The sequence below is a fragment of the Acanthochromis polyacanthus genome, chromosome 5, assembly GCF_021347895.1.
Source record: "Acanthochromis polyacanthus isolate Apoly-LR-REF ecotype Palm Island chromosome 5, KAUST_Apoly_ChrSc, whole genome shotgun sequence".
NCBI lineage: Eukaryota > Metazoa > Chordata > Actinopteri > Pomacentridae > Acanthochromis > Acanthochromis polyacanthus.
In genome coordinates this window covers 40,512,927-40,535,407 of record NC_067117.1, presented here as the reverse complement: position 1 = coordinate 40,535,407, position 22,481 = coordinate 40,512,927, and the positions used below count along the sequence as shown (strand labels likewise).

The 22,481-nt window shown below is 39.5% G+C and overlaps 1 protein-coding gene across 1 annotated transcript in view; it reads right to left on the bottom strand.

Annotated features, from left to right (window-relative positions):
- The window catches only part of il17rd (interleukin 17 receptor D), a 59,245-nt gene that overhangs the window by 13,585 nt on the left and 23,179 nt on the right, over positions 1-22,481 (bottom strand). Inside the window, exons 2-5 of the mRNA XM_022206402.2 lie at positions 18,268-18,319; positions 8,985-9,107; positions 6,603-6,721; positions 1,228-1,348 (exon numbers count right to left, since the gene is read on the bottom strand). Of these exons, the coding sequence (XP_022062094.2) occupies positions 1,228-1,348; positions 6,603-6,721; positions 8,985-9,107; positions 18,268-18,319 (415 nt within the window). The remainder of the gene's footprint in view (positions 1-1,227; positions 1,349-6,602; positions 6,722-8,984; positions 9,108-18,267; positions 18,320-22,481) is intronic.

Below are 22,481 nucleotides of genomic sequence, written 5' to 3'. Positions count from 1 at the left end.
AATAGGACAGACTCCCAGTATCTCTGGATCTTGGCGCATGACCAAAGACAATGTGTCAGGCTGCCTTCATGTAAATTACATTTAGGACATAGTGATGAAGCGCCTGGTTTGAATTCAGATAGACGGTTAGGGGCCAAATGTGCTCTATGCAGTAACTTTAGTTGGAGAGCCCAAGAGCGGTTACAGATGGATATTTTTTTTGAACAATTCCAAATACTGATCTACATTTCTTTTGTAATGTCAATATCAAGTTCTCTTCCCCATGTCTGAGCCAGCAAGGGAGTTTCCGGCTTGCAATAACATTTCAATGTCTTATAACACATACTAAGTGACATCCCTTGAGTTCCGAAAAACATTTTTTCAGAATTTTCATTTTTTAAAAATTACTTCCTGTAGATGGCGTCCTCCTGTACGAATGCATTCTTGAAATCTACCTGGGGCCATCTCAAGAGTAAAGTGTACACGACTCGACCAAGAACTCTGGATGAGTTAAAACAGAGAATTCAGGATGAAATTCACAGCATCCCGGCTGAGATGTTGTAGCGGTCAATGAGGAAACAGCAGATTTCAGGAATGCATTCGTACAGGAGGACGCCATCTACTGGAAGTCATTTTTAAACAATGAAAATTCCATCATTGTTTCTTAAATGGCATGTTTTAAGGTTTCAATTACTATGAATAAAATATTTTTCTTCTATTACTCTTGGTTTTATTGGATTCTTAAAAAGTTCCCTTTTTTTGTGTCACCCTGTATTTAGGCAAACTTGCACAAAGTGAGAATAAAAAAAAAAAATCAACCTTACAGCAACTTTAAAGTTGTCTACATGTTCTGTCATGTTATCTTGAAATCTAGGCAGCAGGCCATCTAAAGACAAACCTCAAACAAAGCGCCATGACAACTATGAAGACTTTTGAGATAGACTCCAGCCCCCTGCGATCCAACTGAGGATTAAGCTGTGTATGGATAATAGATGGATGGATGTGTTTAAAGACACAGTGCTGAAGCCAATTTCACCATCCTAATGGTATAAATAATGTACAGTACCCATCTATTAAAACCCTTACTTCAACCTCTGTCAGTTTTTTTCCATAGGTTTCTATTATTTCCACCACAGCAGCAGCAGGAATGATTGGTTTCCTGGAGACACTTGGTAATTTATTCACACAATAAATGAAATAATCAAGTAATTCCTAACCCAGCGTGGAAAAGAGGAGTGCTGGACTTACAGTTGGTCCGGAGGAAGGATGGAGGGAAGAAACTCTCATTCATCAGAGATGGAAAGGGAACAACTCGAACCAGGTAATCAGTGTCAAATGTCAAACCAGTGAACGGCTGACTGCTCAGCTTCTGTGTGGAGATATCGACAAATTATCCATAAATAAATACAACGGTTCTGATTACAGCAGTCAGATGAAACGAAACAATGAGCAACAGTAAAATTAGCAATAAGAGTAAATATCTGTGTGTTTACTTTATTCATTCACCAGGAACAATGCACATTAACCCTCTGAACCCCAAAAACCTACTGATAGTTTGGCATATTGTGTGACAATTTCTCTGAGCCAGAAACTGTAAAAACAGGATGATGAAAGAATAATAACATTTGCAACCTTCCGACTGTCCTTGAAACACTCATCTCTGACGTGTTGTTTCATTAGAAAGCGTAACCAAATCTGAATAATTCATCAAAATTACTTTATTCTACATGCCTCTTTAAAAATATTCACTTAAAACTGTGAAGTTATTAGCGAGTCAGCCACAACAGTCACGTGACAAAAACAGGGACTTATTAGGTAAAGTGCAAAGTGTTTGTATGAAAAGAAATAAAAAAATCTTGAGTTCTCTCCATTTGTAGACACGGTTGTGCTGTTTCCATGGAAGTGCAAGGACTTTAAAATGCAGAGAAAAACGAGCCCATAGGGAGTAAAAATGTGACAGGAGCAAAAAACTACTTGGTGTTCAGAGCGTTAACTGAGATCATTGTGAGGCAACGTGCCAAGATTTGGCAAAATGGTTTTCATCTGTAGTCCCTGAGGAGGTTGAAGCTAAAAGCAGACACCAGTAAGAAGACACAGTGTAGCAGAACTTCTATAGATCAACAGCTCAGGATGACGAAAGTGGAAAACAATAAACTTGCGTTGTAAGAAGTGACTTATATGTCTACAAATTCAGCCTGTTTGAAACCGTGAGGAAATGATTTCAAAGCTTCAGGGCCACAGATGTTCAAAAGATGACACAATGCACACAGGCTCAGATGTTCACTGAAAAAAGGTGTCTGTCTTTGCCTGGTGTTTTTTCCTGGAACCACACTGATGTTCGACTACTAACACAAAGATTGGTATTTTAGAATAAACTGAGGAAGTCTGGACAGAAACTGACTTGTGCCACATCTCTTAGATCAACTTTTAGTGAACCCACTACACATCTTTACATTAATGCTCAGCTTTTTTGCACATACAGCAGGTCCTCGGTTTACAACGTCCTCGACTTACGTCGTTTCAACCGTACGACGGAACTGATTACGGGCCGGTCTTCTGTTTAATGTACGGTGTTTCGTCGTTAAGGAGGAACTGGTTCACTTGAGCTAGTTAGCGAGTGGAGCGGATGAAAATGTAGTCATGCGGTGCCTTGTTTGTATTTGCTGCCACACTGGACTATGCTACATTAACTAACTTCATTATAGCTCCCAAGTGTAAGTCAGACTTACTGTTTACATTTTTGCTGGTATTTTCCTACTAAGTTGTGTTTCAGTGTGAGCCGATGACTGTTTGTTGTTACTGTAGTTGTGCAAATACTGTAAACTGATCAATATTGTGATGCACGTAACGGCTTTATTTACAGTGGTATGCAAAAGTCTGAGCACCCCTGATAATTTTCAGGACTTTCCTTTATAAATCATTGGTTGTTCAGATCAGCAATTTCAGTTAAATATATCATATAGCAGACAAACACAGTGATATTTGAGAAGTGAAATGAAGTTTATAGGATTTACAGAAAGTGTGCAATAATCATTTAAACAAAAGTAGACAGGTGCATAAATTTGGGTACCCTTGTTGTTTTACTGATTTGAACACCTTTAGCACTAATTATTGGAACACAAAATTTGTTTGGTAAGCTCACTGACCCTTGACCTGCATACACAGGTGGAGCCAATCATGAGAAAGGGTATTTAAGGTGGACAATTGCAAGTTGTTCTCTTTGCATCTTCTCTGAAGAGTGGCAACATGGGAGCCTCAAAACAACTGTCAAATGACCTGAAAGTCAAGATTGTTCAGCATCATGGTTTAGGGGAAGGATACAAAAAGCTAGCTCAGAGATTTCAGCTGTCAGTTTCCACTGTGAGGAACATAGTGAGGAAATGGAAGACCACAGGAACAGTTCTAGTTAAGGCCCAGAGTGGCAGGCCAAGAAAAATCTCAGATAAGCAGAGGTGAAGGATGGTGAGAACAGTCAAACTCAACCCACAGACCAGCTCCAAAAACCTACAACATGATCTTGCTGCAGATGGTGTCACTGTGCATCGTTCAACTATTCAGTGCACTTTGCACAAGGGGATGCTGTATGGGAGAGTGATGTGGAAGAAGCCTTTTCTGCACACACGCCACAAACGGAGTCGCTTGAGGTTTGCTAAAGCACATTTGGACAAGCCAGCTTCATTTTGGAATAAGGTGCTGTGGACTGATGAACCTAAAATGGAGTTATTTGGACATAACAAGGGGCGGTATGCATGGCGGATGAAGATCACAGCATTCCAAGACAAACACTTGCTGCCCACAGTAAAATCTGGTGGTGGTTCCATCATGCTGTGGGGCTGTGTGGCCACTGCAGGTACTGGCAATCTTGTTAAAGTTGAAGATCGCATGGATTCCAGTCAGTATCAGCAGATTCTTGCCAACAATGTTCAAGAATCAGTGACAAAGTTGAAGTTATGCTGGGGCTGGATACTTCAACAAGACAACGACCGTAAACACTGCTCAGATTCTACTAAGGCATTCATGCAGAGGAACAAGTAGAACGTTCTGGAATGACCATCTCAGTCCCCAGACCTGAATATTACTGAAAATCTGTGGTGTGATCTAAAGCAGGCTGTCCATGCTCAGAAACCATCAAACCTGACTGAACAGAGATGTTTTATAAAGAAGAATGGTCAAAAATACCTTCAACCAGAATCCAGACCATCATTAGAAGCTATAGGAACCGTTTAGAGGCTGTTATTTCTGCAAAAGGAGGATCTAGTAAATATTGATGTAATTTTTCTGTTGGGGTGCCAAATTTATGCACCTGCCTACTTTTGTTTAAATAATTATTGCACCCTTTCTGTAAATCCTATAAACTTCATTTCACTTCTCAAATATCACTGTGTTCATCTGCTATATGATATATTTAACTGAAATTGCTGATCCGAACAACCAGTGATTTATGAAGGAAAGTCTTGAAAATTATCAGGGGTGCCCAAACTTTTGCATACCACTGTGCATTTTCCCCTTAATTCCGACTTACGGCAAAAATTGACTTACATCACACCGTAGGAACAGAACTCTGATGTATTAAGTTATTAACTCCATCTGCTTTTTAACAATCAACATGTCACATTTGTCATATGTCAAAATCTACTTAACAAGGAAACTCATTCTGATCTTAGAGGTGTATCTCAATTTGTAAACAGAACTCCACATGATGGACCCACAGTAGCATAGAGTGGGCTTACATCCTGCAAAGTGTTGTTGTGAATTCTTCTGATCAGTAACTGTTCAGACTGTAGCTGGAGATTGCTACTGTTTACGCTAGCTGATTCATTGTTTGCTGCCGGTGCACAAGTCAGAGATGGTGTATGTTTTCTAAGCTGTTGAGAGAAGGTTTGTAGAGGCCGTGCACAGACTCCAGTATGTTCACACATAATGCAACGTGTAAGTAAGCATCCTGAATCAGACTGCTGTGTAACATCGTGCTATCCACAGCAGAACCATGTTTCTGTGACCACTGGTAGGTGCACATTTGTGATTTCTCCATAAGGCTCAAACGTCAGAGAAGAAAACATCACATTCTGGAAAATTTCATTCCGTTTCCAACACCAAACAAAGTGCGTTAGGTCGGGTGAGAACAAGGAGCATGAGAGCTGCCCACCAGGAATCAGTCCATAAGTCCGAACTGTCGAGGCAGAGCTCTACTGAAACATTCTGAGGGAAATTATTCAGCACAAATGACCTCAGCTGTGACTTGATGGCAGTGCAAGACAATAAAATCACAAGCAATAAAACCAAAAACAACAAGCTCTAAATCCACAGGCGACTATATAGCTCTTTAGCAGCTTAACTTTGTCTATCTGTACAGTAGGCTTTTAAGGCTGTTTTTTAATTAAAAACTGCTGCTTGCTGAGGCAAAAATGGTGCCATGACAGTGGTGGGAATGTAACAAAATAGGAAAGCTATAGGCCATAAAACCAAAGACAATGAGCTGGGTGAAGTTGAAAAGCTCATGGAACTGCATTAACCATGGGATAAGTTTCTGAGAGTTAACCAGCTAGTGACTAACTTTGTATTGAGTGCTCCAATGAAATGTGATTGTGTATTGGTTTCTGTGGCTACAACAACACAATTCTTCACCAGATTTTGCCCCACCTAACTTCTGTCTGTTCCCCAAAGTACAAATGAAAGCGTCTCTGTTTTCATAGAGTTTAGCAGATTTAGCGCTCATTGCAGATAGTGCTTGACGTGTTTACATAGTGGGACTTCCAGAGAGCTTTGCAGGCGTTTTAGGAGCACTGAGAGAAGAGTAACACTGCTCAAGGGGCTACTTCAATGGGGATGAGGGCCAAATTTAAATCGGGTACAGTTTCATGTTTTGGAGTCACAGTCTCTTAACTTTTTAAAAACACCTTACATAGTGCATTTATGCTGTAATTTTGGTTATGTGCAGGCTCACGTCCAGCAGCGTGCTGTCAGAGATATTGTGGTTATTGATAATTGCTTCAACTTAAGAGGAACAATGCTCATGTTCACTGCCTGCATGTTTAAGTTTGATAAACTACCACCAGTCTGTGCAGTAAATTTGCACCATCTGGTACCATGTTAATGCTGTCTTTCTCCTGAGTAAAGAAGCTGAACATCACAACTAGTTTCTGGACATCTTAGTGATCACTTACAGTCAGAACTTTAAGAACCAAATCAGAGCAAAACCAGGATGCAGAGATTTTTTTAAAAATTTAATTGTAATTGACTCTTTAACCCTCCACAAATGACGACGTGATCACGAGGTCAACTAAATCTGAGGGGAAAATGATGCTTCAGATTGTGATTCTGCTCCACATACTTATGCAATCCTTTTTTATGTTTTAGATTTATAATTAATTGGCATTACTTAATGGAAATCCACTTTCACTTAGATACAATGGTCTTTTTTTTCAAATATACTTCTAAAAAATACTCTAATTAAACCTACCATGATTCAGTGTTAAAAAGCAATAAAAGGGGCAAACCTTCACGTGGAGTGAATACTTCATATCAGCACTGTAGCTATCCAGAACTCTTATTTCTCCAGCACCAAGTAATGAGATGAAAAAACTGCTAAGTTGTGACTTTGAGTAATGAAGTTCTGGTCCTACCGTGTTCCTGTAGGAGTAGTTGAGCTGTCGAGGATCTTTGAGGATCAGGTGCTGACACCGTTTGCCCTCTGGGTTCTTGTCCTCCAGGTAAACTCTGAAGCCTTTAATGTGTTCAATCCCTGCAGAGACATGATGGGAAGTTCAGCCTCACCACATCCATCCTCACCTTTCTTTTTGTCTGCTTTCCGCACCCATTTCTTTCATTTTCTATCCTATTTTCGCTTCCTTGTTTCCTTCCCTCTACTCCTCTTTTCTTTTCACCTCCTTCTGTCCTTGTATCTCCACCTTTGTTAGCATTTATCTCCTCCTGTCTGCACCTTCCTCGTTTCCTGCCCTCCTCCTTTCTCTTCGCTCCCTCCTCCTCCTCTTTGAAAACACATCTGTCTCGTAATTACACCTTCACATCCACCGGACATGTTTTTCCTATAAGCTTGGTTACAGAGAGTGAGCAGCGGTAGAACAGGTTTTTCTGTCTTGAGGCGGATTCCTGAACAACTCTCTTTCTCGTCTTCTCCTACAGAGACAGGGATCATTTGCATTTTAACATTTTAACAGCAGCAGCAGTGTGGCCTCACTTTCTGCCTTTTCCTGTTCTTAAGTCTCTGCATGCTTCAGCGTTGATTTAAGGTGTATATATTTAGCAGCAAAAGTATTTCAACAACATACTTAAGAGGACAATTCCCATTGCAGCCTGGCACACAAAAATCACACAAACATAGGACTTTCATTAAAATCAGCAGAAGAAAGTGCAGTGTCAATTTCCACACTGAGACAACATAATCAATAGAAAGCTTAAACAGTGAAAAGGAAAACAGAAAACTTGAAACAGATCTGACGTTGTCTTCTGTATTTACTCTCTCAGGTCAAGCTTAAGCCTTAATTGACATTTACTTCTGTTCTTCCATTTTTTCACCATTGACATGTTTTGACATGTCAGATATTTCAAAAATAAATTTTAGTATTTTCCAGATTTTTTAAATTTATGCTCGGGTTCGTGTTTTTACAAGTAAATCCATAACGCACATGAGAACCTCTGACTGTGAAAAAGATCGACCAACCCTCGTTGGAGTCACCCACACTCTTTATAATTTCAAGCCATTATACTAAATTTTACATTTATACAGTTGTCATAAACAAAGAAACTGGCCATAGAGGAACTGTTTAGTATCAGAGTATACACTTGTTTTTTTCTGTTTCAAAATTGATCATTTTAACATGGAGGTCTATGAGGAATTTTCAGCTGAATTGCAGGCAGTGTTACAAAAAGCAGAAAGGAGACAAGCATGGAGGAAAATTAAAAACGGAAGCAGTAAAATTTCTACAGTCTGCAGAGCCACCGCTTGTTCTCAGTATCAGTAACAACTGTTTTACATATTTACTACAAGCTTTCCCAATTTTGTAAAACAAATAAACATGTTTTTCTTTCTTTTGCTTTACGGCATTGTAACTTTGTTTCACAAAAGCCTTTTTTATTTGTCTGGACTACTCATGGTTTCCCTGATACCATGTTCTGTAAAGATTGGGGGGCTTATTTATGTGAGTAGTGTGACTGCAGGAGAAAAGGCTGCATTTTCAGGACAGTCATTGTAGGACACTGATTTTTCTGAAATCTTTTTTGTGTCAAACAACATTTCTATCACTTTTATTCCAAAGGAGAGCTGGCTTTTCTAGCCCACAGATACTGGCAAAAACTAAATAGCTATGGTGAAATAAACCTTAAAAACAATGAGTACATTTTGTGAAATATTACACCATTAAAACCTTGACTCATTTGCTATAAAGCAATATTTGGGCAGAGGTTTAAATTCTGCAATGTCCAATTTGGCAGGTGGCACTGTGGCATAATAAAGATACTATCATAGTGTGAAAATGCCAGCTTCACTCACTTTCACTCAAAGATTTTGAAGATATATTTCTTGAAGTACGAGTGTAACGGGCTGAAAGCAGCAGCAGTGACTACTTCTAATCTGTTGTCTTAATATTAAAATTCTTATTCAGAGAAATGGGGTTGAGTCTGTCGTTTCTGACCACAAAATAGAAAAGTGAAGTCCTCCAAAGCCACAGTGTAGATGGTGATGTGGGAAATATCAGGAAGATTTCTGCCTCTCTGTGAGAACACAACAGGCTGTTTTGTCACAGCGAGAGGTTCACCTTACACCGAGCGCACACACACATTCCTTCACGGTCAGATCGTGGTATTGTTGTGTGAGATGTGATCCTCTTTCTCTCTCTCTCCAGATCAAAGAGGCGCACAGAGCCCGGTAATCTTATGGATTTCAGTACTTTCCAGCTCTTCCTCCTTCAACTTTTTCTCCTCTCCCTACAATCTGTTTCTCTACAGAAGCGTGTAAACAGACAGACAGGTGAAGAGACGGACAGTACCTAGTGGACTTGCAGACCAGTGGACGACCACAGCAGCCTGATCCTCACAGGCCAGATGGCTGAAGGAAATGTTGGTGACTTCATGAATCACATGTTTCCCCAGTGGGTAGTTTAATGAGCAGTCTAGAGACAAGGATAAAGAGAGAGACAGAGAGAGACAGAGAGAGAGAGAGAGAGAGAGAGAGAGAGAGAGAGAGAGAGAGAGAGAGAGCTTAACAACAACACACAGGAAAAAAAATACATTGACAAAATAATATCTCAACACATACCTGTAGTTTTAAGCGCTCTAGAAACACAGTGATATTAGACAACGTGAACATTTCAACACCGTGCTGGACATTAGACACAGGATGGATCATCAACCCTAAGACAAAGAGCTGTCAAAGGTCTAGTCCAACAAACATCTAGTCTAAAAGCTTTGCAGAGAAGTTAGAGCTCTGTGTTGGATAAATTCAGATCTATCTGGTAGTATCCACATGTCTCTTTTAAGTATTTTATATGTTCTATAAAGTAGAGCAGCAGTCTTACGGTTTCCCACAATTAAATGAACATTATACTGACATTTAAGACGCTCTGCTCATAAAAAACAGTCCAAGCAGATAAGATCACTTAGTTTCAAGCTGGATAAATTTGACATTTAAATGACTTATTCCACTCTTTCGAGGTAATTTTTGGGAACACGTGTCTGAGCTGTGTGTGATGCAGGGGAGAAGACTAGAAGCTTCTATCTACCACAGCCATCGGTGCCATTTTACCCCGTTTTCAACAACCACCACAGCTTTACCTATCAAACTTTAACTCTATAAACCCTCCAAACACATGTAATATTTGTAAACAACTACCAAAGTTACAGCCTTTATCTGATCCAGAAACTATAACAGCAAAGACAATAATCAGATGATCAACTTTCTGAGGGTCTTTGACCAAAGCATGAACGACAAACAACGCAATTTCCACAAAGTAAACAGTTTGAACTAGATTCTGTAAAAAACTAAAAAATCTGCACTTCTCAGAGCAACAGAGGATATATGAAGACTGCTTTGGACATAAAGCGGCATTATGAAATGTTTTATTACCCACTGACATGGATACTGGTACATTAGAACTACATTACTGATATTAGTTGACATTTTATCCAAACTTTACATCACTTGAAGTAGGCCCACAGAAAAAGTGCAAAAAAACATAATAATTACAATTTTTCATTGAAAAACTGCACAAGTAAAAACCACCTCCAACAGCAAAATTTACACTAATTCTAATTTAACTTGAACAGTATATGGCTGTTGTTGTTCATGTTAATATGTAGACAGCTAAAGGCTAAAGTCAGGAAGAATTCTGTTAGCAGTGAATTCCACGGCTGCTTCTCTTGTTTTATCTTGAGAAAGACGAAGCTTAAGGAGCAGAGGAGGAGCAGCCAACCATGAACCAAAAGGGCTCAGAGGAGAAAAGATGGACTCAGGATGTAAAAAGGAAACGGGGCGTGAGCACAGACATGACTCACTGCTCCCTGTTCCTCCTGCCAACCGCTATTGATGAAGGTGAGGAAGCGGAGAGGAACTTATGCACGAGTAAACGCTCCCCTTCTTCTCAAAGAGGGGTCATGTTCAGAGCTGAAGGAGAAGGTCACGACTGGTCGCTCCTCTTCCTCCTCCTACTTCATCTTCTATAAGAACAAGAGGAAGGTTGTAGTTTGTTACTCTTCCTCCTTTCCAAATCTTTGTCTTCAGATTTTCTTTGTAAGACAAAGCAGTGCAGAAAGAGAGGACAGCAGGTCAGAGTTCACCATCTTCCTCCTCTTCTCCTTCCAGTTCAAGAGGATGAAGATGAAGCAGGATAGGACGAGGAGGCACAGCGGCCTGATCCTCGTCATGTTCTTTCATCAGCGTTTTCATCTCCTTTCATAGGACAGCTCATCCTTCTAACTGTGGTTTGGACTCCTGGCTGAAAACTGTAGCCTTATGCTACATCAGTAACGATTTTTGTGGAATTTTGGAACCGTGTTTCGTATTTGCTGCCGCCTATCTTGGCACGACTCCCTTGAAAAAGAGGTTCTTAATCTAAGTGGGATTTCTCCTGGTTAAATAAATAAATAAATATGTGTGTATTTCAGAGGAATCTGTGTTAATATGTCACTATGATACCCATGAGCCTCAGCTGCTGTTGCCATAAAAAGAGATGGCAGGATGAGGCAGAGTAAACTCTAAACTACTCAGGACCCCCTTAAAGACATTTACTCCTTTCAGGTAATCTAAACTTCAAGTGTCAGTTTCACATCTGAATGAGCACCCCACTCGCTTTTCTGGAAAAGTCAAAACGGCACATTTACTTGGTTATTTCAGAATCAATTTCAACATGGCACTAGCCTGAACTGCATGTTGTTCCATCAGCAGACAGGTTTGGAGTGATTTTTAAATTTTTTTGGACTACATATTCTACAAAAAATGAGAAAGTCTGGAATCAACATGTACAACATTTTCCAAGGTCTTTCCAACACTGCAAATGCTTGTCTCATCCTCGCCGTTCTGTGTAAACACAACCTGCAGTTCAGGCAAAAAATTACCAGACTTTTTGTCATGTCACTTTTGGTCACAACTCCGTCTGAGTAAAAACTTATTTTAGGATATTTTTAATGAGACATGTAGAATAAAGTGATTTTGATTCAATAAAACCTTTTCAAGCTTAGATTTGGTCATTTTAACCGACAGAGGCATGTCATCTTTAAAACATTACCAAAATGACACCAGTTTCAGAGCTTGAAACTGGAAAAACAGTAGAATTATTGGATTTTCAACCCTCTGACAGTCCTTAATCTATTTAATCAGGATGCGATCTTCTATTCTGTTGGAAAACTTTCCATGGTGATATGTCAGCAAAATCACTTTACTGTAAGTCCAATTTTTAAAAAATGGGGAAAAAAACAAACCGTGTGCAGCAACCATTACTGTAAGAAAAAAAGAAAAGAAAAAATCTGCACTACTTTAATGGCCCTGAATTTTAGTTTTTTTTTTTTTTTTTACAGAATCTGGTTATTTTTTGGTTAATATCAAAATGACACATGTAGAATAAAGTAATTTGATGAAATATGATGATTTTAGGCTCAGATTTGGTTATCTGAACTGCTGAAACTGAAACATAATCTGGCTCCAACAAATGGGGTAGCTTTTGTCATTTTGTGGCGACAAACCTCCTTGCCGGTTTTGAGGTTCAAAGGTTTAAATATCTGAAGTAAGTATGTTAATCAGTTTGGATTGCTTTAAAGTGGAACTTCGTTTTTTTTCAACCTGGGGTCTGTTTCCATATGTAATTTCATACATGTGAGTGATGGAGAAATGAGCTGCTAAGCTGCCTGCCTGGCTAAATACTGGAGCTATGTCGAAAATTCATTTCTCCATCACTCACATGTATGAAATTACATATGGAAACAGACCCCAGGTTGAAAAAAACCGAAGTTCCCCTTTAATGTACAAAACATGCATAAAACTTCCTTCCTAAAACAGCGTTTTTTCAGTGGCGGATTAATCCACATTTTGTGATCCAGAGAGGATTTCCAGCAGCAGATCAGTGCGTGCAGAGTTGACTCCTAAGCACACGTTTGATTTGTTGACATTTACAAAAACAACAATTGTCAGTTGGTTTTGCTACATTTTTGCTGCTTCAGCCATAAAAGCGTAAAGTGATATCTGTTTATACGTGTTACTCTGTTGATACAAACTGCTGAAAATAAGACAAAATTAACAAAGTTGAAGGCATTACGCATTTCCTTCATGAACATTTTTGATAACAAATGCCTATTCCAGCTGTTTGCTTTTTCATAAGCTGAGACTATTGTGACTGTAACACATATAACCCAATCTAACTAAAAAAAAACTACAGCTTCTATTAAGATCTATTAGCATTGAAGCATTTCTAAAATAGTTGCAGCTCTTTGGTTGACCTGGTGACTTTTGATTTCCTCTAACTTCTGCAAAACTGTGCAGTTACCTGTTGCTTACTAACCAAAATACCAAATTAATAACAATACTAGACTGTTTTAGAAAGAAATATCATCCTTAGATGGACAAATGGAGAGAATGACACAACATATTGTTGAGTAAGATCCTGCTTCAATGTTGTAATTTATGTTTTTACAATATTCCACATTCTGAATGAGATTTTCCTACTTTGGGGGATTTCATGTTTCTTTCCAGCTATCGATACATTTACATGTTAAAAGTCACCCTGCTTATTATTCTTTGTGGCATCACTGCAAACAGAAAGAGGAAGCCTTTGACTCTCCTTCATCCAGTCGGAGCAGAGGAACCACTGAGGTGTGTCACCCACACACACCTCAGTTCACACACATAAAGAACAGGCTTCCATTGTCATGCTAAAAACACCACGGTGCTTTACTTTGGGGTTCAACAGTTTTCATTTCCACTCGTAAGCAGAGGATGCATCATCACATCAAAAGTCACACTGACCCCTGCCCTCCACATTATCACTGACATAATATGTGTTGAGATTAAACAGAAGGGACTCACTCACTGAAGCATCACAAACATATGTGTTTATAAAATGGTCAGAAATAACTGGAAATTGCATAGGTTTCTGTCAAAAAAAGTACAACAGACTAATCATGCTTCCTGGTTCATTTTAAACCACAAAAAGATATTGAAAGGACAGCTAGGAGATGATCAGCTTAGCTTAGCATGAACACTGGCAGTGGTGGGGAAACAGCTGGCCTCAGGGGTCAAATGCAACTTGATTTGGAGTATGTCTAATTTTAAAATTTCAAAACAGGACACAAAATTATACACTTTTACTTTGGAAAATAAGTCAGAACCACTGGTCAACCTGTGTTCAAAGAAAGAAACTGCACGTGTTGATAACAGGGTAAATCTTTTGAATCAACAATGGAAACAATCGGATTCTTCGTAAATTCTTGTTTGGATTTATGTAACTTCTGGCATCTTCAACCAGCTGAAAATAATTCTATACATTTCCTTTTCTTACTCATATGACATGCCAAGAGTTTGATTACCGTTAGAAGGAATGAGATTAATGGTGAGAGATCCACATGACAGACATCGTAGGCTGTGACTGGCTAAAAACACTGCCATGAGTAAATCATTTTAGACTTTTTCTGTTGTTTTCTGGATGGAAATAGTTACACTGCTGTACACACACACAAAAACACACACACGCACACACAGGGGAATCTGAAAGTGCCTCCTCGCCCATGGTCATGGACAAAAGCAGCAGGCAGGGATCAGCCACGGCTCAGGAACTTGACTTTTAGAGTGAAAGGAACAAAAGAGGAGGCAGAGGATGAAGAACGGGGGGGAGGAGGGTGATGCTGTGCTGCAGATGTGAGAGTTGAGGGGGCTAGAAGATCTTCAAGCTGGGTAGTAAAATGGAAAATTATCTTGTTTTTCGAGATTTAATCAATCTACCGATGCGTTGTAGCTTTCAAAGAAAGACATGAGATGAACAGAAAATGTTCCACGTCTAGGACACGAATGGGGGATATCTAATTCCGGTCATGACTGTTGAGCTCTGTTTTAGGTTTTAATGGTATTACTTTGACAATAAAACATTAATGCAATCTTAAAATACCTAAAAATTTAATCCAAACGACAATCTTGTGCACAGCTGAGATGCAACAACAATAATGTAGAAAAACAATCATGCAGTCAAATCTGGCCACCGAGTGTCTTGAGAATATTTTACAGCACACAACTGATGGAGCTACAACGTAAAATGTGTTGTTTGCTCACTGATATACAATTGGGACAATTATTCTACAGAGAAATCCTTTTAACCTTCTTCCGCTAAAATGACACCATTTTCAGAGCCTGAAACTTTAAAACCGGACAGAACCGCTGGATTTTCAATTTTATGACAGTCCTTGAGCGGCTAATCTATGATGTGTCATCTCATTGGAAAATTTCAAATGAGCTTACAGCATGTTACACAGTGCAGTCTGCTCCTATACATTAATGGTCCGCTCCGTTTTTCAACGATTGTTTTCAGTCCTTTTTCAACATTGAGGAGCAAATCATTTTAGCTGTGATTGACTTCCCGAGTCTTTATGATCCTTCCCTTAATGACTATCATTATATTAAAAAAAAGCTGCTGCATGGGAGTTGGTTGGTGCCAGGGTAAACTTTTATAAGCCAATGTCAATAGTAAAATTTCAGCTAAATCAAGCAATATCTTCTGGCTCATCATCTTTATGCTTTTCTGTCATGAAAATCTTTGAAAACCTAAAAAAATCCCTCCAATATCACAGCCGATCAGAAGTGAGGGAGACAAGCGATCTGTGCTTTTGCACAGCGCGCCGTGTGTCGCCGTCGCCTGCCGCTGCCAAGTACCGTGCACCGTGTGTTGAATCTATCTGAGTCATTCCACGAAACCGGTGCCTTTTCAACTTTGAAAATGTAAAATTTAAACTATATTTAATTTTTATTTTTTAAGTAGCCAGGAATCACAGAAGGTCTAAAATGACAGGAAATTATATTGTGCCATCTCAGGCTGTGTTATTTAATATTTGTTAATTATGTCAAATCCTGTTACTGTGGAAAGGTAACAGGGTTGACAGTAACAGGGTTGACTATTTTAAACTAATTTGCTTGTAGTTAGCTAAAATAAATGCTAGCTAAAGTGCAAGCTATGTACTTTGAAAGATAATTACTTGTAGATATTGATTATATTTTGAAAAATAGAAAATTGATTATGTTTATATGTTAAAAACTGGTAACAGGATTGACGTTGTATGCTTGTCCCCCCTGGTTAAACCTTGAAAAAACTTTAAAATACCAAATCAGAGATGAGAGAAACTTACTTGTCAATGAGCTGTCAGCATCCTGGTTCCAAGATGATGCAACCTCCTTTAAATCCTGTCAAATCTGGAATGTACCATTATTTTTATAGGGTTTTTTAGTTAGAGTAACAGGGTTGACATGAAATCAGGGGACGCCGACAAATTGGTAATTTATAATGGTTAATATATATTATTATAACCAAAAACACTGTTTTACAATAAGATCATACCTTAAACTACATGTAAATGTAAAAATTTTAACATTTTGCCTACATTTTACAAATGAAAAGTCCTGTACACATACAACAATAACAGTGAGGGACAGGCCAAAAACCTCACCCTCATCAGCATGAAAGTAATTTAAATGAATTAAAATAACATTTCATTGACTTTAATTTGATGTTATATTAAGGAGAGAAGACAGGGTAATGTTATATTTTTAAATGAAATATTAATTTGATGTTATCATAATTTTATGACTGATTATTTCTTGGGGACGCAAAAGGCACCGATTTCATGGAATGACCCATCTCCTGTTGCGATGACTTTCGCATTCCCCCCTCAACTGTCGCTTCCCGTGTGTCGAGCCCCTAACTTTCAATAATGCTCTCCAATGGTTGTTTCCAACTCGTGCTTTTGCCAGCGCACTGTTGACAACTACGTGCGATCCAACTCTATACCCCTTACACCCCATATTTTTTTTCTCATCGAATTTGGACGATTCACGTTGGGTCTCAAAATTGATACCTCGATACACGAATTTTCACGTATCCGCGACCAAATAACATGCCTGCTCCTGCCTGAAAGTCTGCGCTGACCAGCTGACACCCATCTTCAAGCAGATCTTCAACAGATCTCTGGAGCTGTGTGAAGTCCCCTCCTGCTTCAAATGCTCCACCATCATCCCAGTCCCCAAGAAATCCTCCATCACAGGACTAAATGACTACAGGCCCGTCGCCCTGACGTCTGTGGTCATGAAATCTTTTGAGAGACTGGTGTTGGCCCACCTGAAGGACATCACAGGCCCCCTGCTGGATCCCTGCAGTTTGCCTACCGGGCAAACAGGTCAGTGGATGATGCAGTCAACATGGGATGACACTACATCCTGCATCACCTTGACTCCCCAGGGACTTATGCAAGGATCCTGTTTGTGGACATCAGTTCGGCGTTTAATACCATCATCCCGGACATCCTCCACTCCAAACTCCTCCAGCTCACTGTGCCAGCCTCCACCTGTGAGTGGATCACAGACTTCCTGACAGACAGGAAGCAGCAGGTGAGATTGGGGAGCATCACATCCAGCACCTGGACAATCAGCACTGGCGCCCCCCAGGGGTGTGTTCTCCCCACTGCTCTTCTCCATCTACACCAACGACTGCACCTCAGGTGACCCAAGTGTGAAGCTCTCAAAGTTTGCAGACGACACAACTGTCATCGGCCTCATCAGGGACGGTGATGAGTCTGCGTACAGACGAGAAGTGGAACAGCTGGTCCTCCGGTGTGGTCGGAACAACCTGGAGCTGAACACGCTCAAGACTGTGGAGATGACAGTGGACTTCAGAAGGAGCCCCCCTGTGCTGCCCCCCCTCTCCATTCACAACACGGTGTCTGCTGTGGAAAGTTTCAGGTTCCTGGGTTCCACAATCTCCCAGGACCTGATGTGGGAGTCCAACATCGACACCATCAGGAAAAAGGCCCAGCAGAGGATGTACTTCCTGCGCCAACTGAGGAAGTTCAACCTGCCACAGGAGCTGCTGATCCAGTTCTACACCGCCATCATCCAGTCACTGTGTGGTTTGGATCAGCCACCAAACAGGACAGGCACAGACTGCAACGGACAGTCAGGACTGCAGAAAAAATCCTCGGTGCCAGCCTGCCTTCCATTCAGGACTTGTACATGTCCAGAGTCAGGAAAAGGGCAGGCAACATCACTGCAGATCCGTCACACCCTGGACGTAACCTGTTTCACCTCCTCCCCTCCGGCAGGCGCTACAGAGCTCTGTACGCCAAAACCACCAGATACACGAACAGTTTCTTTCCACAGGCTGTTGCTCTGATGAACATTTGAAACCAGTCACAGTCTGAATCATGAACATAAACATCCACAACCTCAACAAACAGTCCTATAAACAATTAAATTATTACTAGAAATGCACCATTTCCACTGATCACTTTAAACTAAGTTATTTTATGTTGTTATGTCATGTTATGTCATGTTATGTTATGTTAATTTTTCTTATTACGTAATGTTAAAGTCATGTTAGTATTTTTTTTATATTTTTTGTTACATAATTTATGCTTATTATTTAATTTTCTATTTGTCTAGCACAAGAGGGTACTGTAAAATACCGGAGTCAAATTCCTTGGATGTGCTCACATACTTGGCAAATAAAAGTGATTCTGATTCTGAGAAATGAGCTCACAATGAGTGAAAATCTGACATATTTTATGAATGGAAAGAGTAGCAGAGATACTCACTATCAGCTCTGAAGGCAACGGCCAACCTGCGACCGTCTACACCAGCCTGCGCCTGTAAAAGAGAAAGAAGGAGATTCTTTAAGTCAGGGATGTCAAACATGCGGCCTGTGGGACAAATGTGGGCCCTCCAGAGGGTCCAATCTGGCCCATGAGACGACTTTGTGAAGTGTAAAACTTACAGAGAAAACATTAACTGCAAATTGCAAATAAGTAAAACTGTAAACTCTAAATAATTTCTAGACCATGTTGATCATAAAGTAAAATATTAGATTGATCATTGTTCTTCTGTCATTTTGTGCCTCGTTCTTGTAATATTTTGTCTTGTTTTTTTGGTCTGATTTTTGTCACTTGTCTCATGATTTTGTCGTTTTGCGGTTCCCTTTTGTCTCACTTATGTTTTCTGTCTTATTTTTGTCATTTTGTTTCACTTTATTTGCTGTTTTTTGTCTCGTTTTTGTTGCTTGGTGTCTTTTTTGTTTTGCTTGTGTCGTTTTTCCATTTTTTTTTATCGCTTTGTGTCTCGTTTTTGTAATATTTTGTCGTTTTTTTTTCCTGTCATTTTGTTCATAAAGAAAAATACTGTAATCATTCAGCTCCAGATGACTAACTGTTTTGTTCCTTTGTAGACACTCTGTGATCTAGAAGTTGTAATGTGGAAATGTTTTTTCAATTTTATTTAGCCTTTATATACACAGGTAATCTCACTGAGATGCTGGGTCTCATTTTCAAGAGACACCTGTCCTCAAATAACATAGCATAGCATAACACTGAGTCACCGATAAACTGAGGCATAATGTTGTTGAAAATGAATTTACTTTTCTTAAGAAATTTCAGGTTGTTCATGTTTTGTAAAAAGATACTTCCTTAAATGTGAACATTTTCAGAATGTACCTTTTTAGCACTAAAACAAAGGAAAAAATTGGGAGTTGTCATTTATAGGTTATTATGCTGTGATTTTACAGGTCACTGGAAATCAAAACGGCTGAATGTGTCCCCTGAACTAAAATGAGTTTGACAGCCCTGCTTTAAATCACCTGCTGGCTAACATCCCTATCTACAGATTAGTTTAGCAATTTTACTTTATCTCCATTTCCACCACAGTCGAAAGATTACTGTAATTTCCAGACTATAAGCTGCTACTTTTTTCTCACACTTTGAACCCTGCAGCTTATGCAACGATGCGGCTAATGCATAGATTTTTACGGACCAGCTTCATGCCGCCAATACGTTTAGCCTCGTCACATCAGACCAATGAAATTACCGAACAGGGTGTGTGCATGAGGTGCAAAATGAATGAATTTAGTGCGAGTGCGTTTGATTTAATTCATGTCTCGTCATGGAAAACACAACAAGAAATGCATATGATGCAGCTTTTAAGTTAAAGACAATCGATCTGCTTGTCGATGAAGGAAACAGAGCTGCTGCATGTTAGCTTGGCATCAATGAATCGATGGTGAGACGTGGGAGTCGAAGAACTGACTCAATGCGTTTTACTGCCGTGTTACAGGCACTGTTCGGAAAAAAGCATTTATTTAATTAAAAGTTAGAAAAATATTTCTGTGTAAATATCTCATCTCACAACGTGGACACCTGCAGGTTATTGACAAGTGCAGCCAATACATGTACAGCTTTTTTTCTTTAGAAATTTAGTGGGTGTGGCTCAATAGTCTGGAAAGTACAGTAGGTAAAGCTGATGTTTGAACACACCACGCCTGTTACTACATGACTTCTGTCCATGACTTAACAAAATTATGGCAATAATGACAAGATAAACGTTAACATAGATGATTTCATTGTGGACTGTCATCTCAAATTCCTGGCTGAATGTCTGCAAAAATGCTAGTTTAGGGGCCTAGTCTTGGTCATCAATTATATGCAAAAAGTAAACCGTGTCAGTTTTCACTCCAGCCAAGCAAACATTCATTTCAGTTTTGTTTATTGTATCTGGGCACAATAATTCTGAGCTCCAGAAGAGTTTTTATTTCTTCTGTAGCTCCATGTTTTAGCATCAACCTACAGCAAGCACAACTGAAAAGAGAAAAAAAAAAAAAAACACTTTTCAGTTGCAGATTTTTATAACAAATGTAAAATGTAAAATACCAACTGTTATTAATGTTCACAGCACTGTGAAAAACTGTCAGAACAGCTGAGTCAGTGCCTTGGTTAAAAAGCTTCAAAAAACTGTGCAGACCAGCATTTCTATCATATTTTATAGCATCTTTTCTAATAACTTACTGCATTTTAAAATAGTTCTTTTTGTAAAACACCTCCAGTTTAGAAGCAATGTGATTAGAAACAGAATGGTAAGTTGGTTTGTGCAATCAGTGAAATAAAAGCTGCACATGTTGTTAAAAGATGATTCCATTCCACACCAAACAAATAGTTGAGAGGATTTAGGAGGGGATTCACACTGTTAGCCTGTAACGCTTTGCATACTGCTCTAACTAACCAGTAAAAACAACCACCAGGAGTTTGTTCATTTCAACAAGACACCAGATTCCATTAAAGCCAGCTCATGGTTACCGTATCTTCAGCCACTGTCAAGTGAATTTAAGGCAATCTTTTGAAATGTTTTAAAGAAAGAAGAATGCACAAATTAGGCTTGTTTAGAGCAAATAAACTAGGTTGCAATAAGTCTCCAGATATGTGGCGATATAGATGAAACGAAACCAGTTGTTTACCAACGGCTACAAAACAAGAAAAAAAAGACTCACCGCTGGTGATCTACCAGAGAAAAGTGCTGAGAAGTGAACAGGAATTGTTTTTAATTAGCAAAGTTGTACTTATTCTTTAGTGTCAGCTGATTATTGCAGATGTTCTATGCTGGACAAAGACAATAAAAGAAGCGGACTCAGCTGGTCAATATTGCAAATTAAATGTTTCGAAAAAAGGTTTCAATTTCCCAATATGTGTATTACCCTCACAAAAAAGCAAAAAAAAAAAAAATAGAAAAAAAAAACAAACCAGAAAGGTTTGTTTTTTTCAACTTGTCTGTTTCCATTAACGTTCTCTAATGCAATATTTCAAATGTACATGGAAACATATTCTGGAAAGAAGTTTGCAGGCTTTAGCAGTAGATTTACACACACTATATGTACTACGATATACTATAGAAGTCTGTACGATAGCCTCTGAACAGCAAGAAGAGCAGCTCTGTTTACCGGTTTAGCTGAACAGCCAATCACAAAAAAAAATTTTGGAGAACAGGACAAAGAATGAGGAGTACAGTGCAAACATCACAACACACATGCAGCGCAAAGGATGAGCGTCTAGTTTACTTTTATGGCTCAAATTTTCCTTCAGATGCCATAAAAATCAGCCAGGGAAAAAAAACAGCTGGATTTGATATTTGTAGAGTAAAAGCTGGCCGCATGTGGTTTAGTTCCACATTTAACAGAGATGTGCCTGTAGCCTCCACCCATCAGTTCTATTTAATACAAAGAACTGCAGGTAAAGTAACGCCCGATGAGCCGCAAGCTAAGCCGAGGTGTGAACTACAGTTACCCAGAATCCTTTTCTCCATTTTGTGACACAAAGATTCTCGCAGGCCGTGTTTCAGCTTTGAGTTTTTTACAGCTTTGACCTTGTTTTCATGTTGCCCTGCACACGCAAGCGCGCACACGCTAGTTACAGAGGTGTCAGACTGTGGTCACACAACAAGCGCACACCTGAAACCAATCAGACAGACACCCAGCTGTGTGTGTGTGTGTGTGTGTGTGTGTGTGTGTGTGTGTGTGTGTGTGTGTGTGTGTGTGTGTGTGTGTATGTGTGTGTGTGTCTGTGTGTTGCAGAAGGTGTGCGATGCTTATTAGCAGCCACTGTACCTCAACAGCCCATCCACACAAACACACACGTTTCTAATTACACACTTGTGAAGGCTCTCATCGGCATGCTAACACTGCATTCCCCAGCCCTTTAAACAAATAATAAATTAGACCCTAAAAACCTACTCTTAACCATCAAACATCCCTTTGAAGTAGTGATGACAAAAGCATCCTTAGAAAACAGAAAGATACGCCCACAGTTTGATGTGATCACGTTGTTCTTGATTCAACATTTTGCCTTTGGTTTGCCTCCACTGCTGACCTCTGGCCTTTGGAGCTGAAAAGCTGCTGTGTGCTCAGATGTCCTGCTGCTTGCATGAATTGAGGGGCTAATTAAAATCAAAGGAAGTTCTTCACTGACAGCACAAAAAAGGCAGACTTCCTGATTCC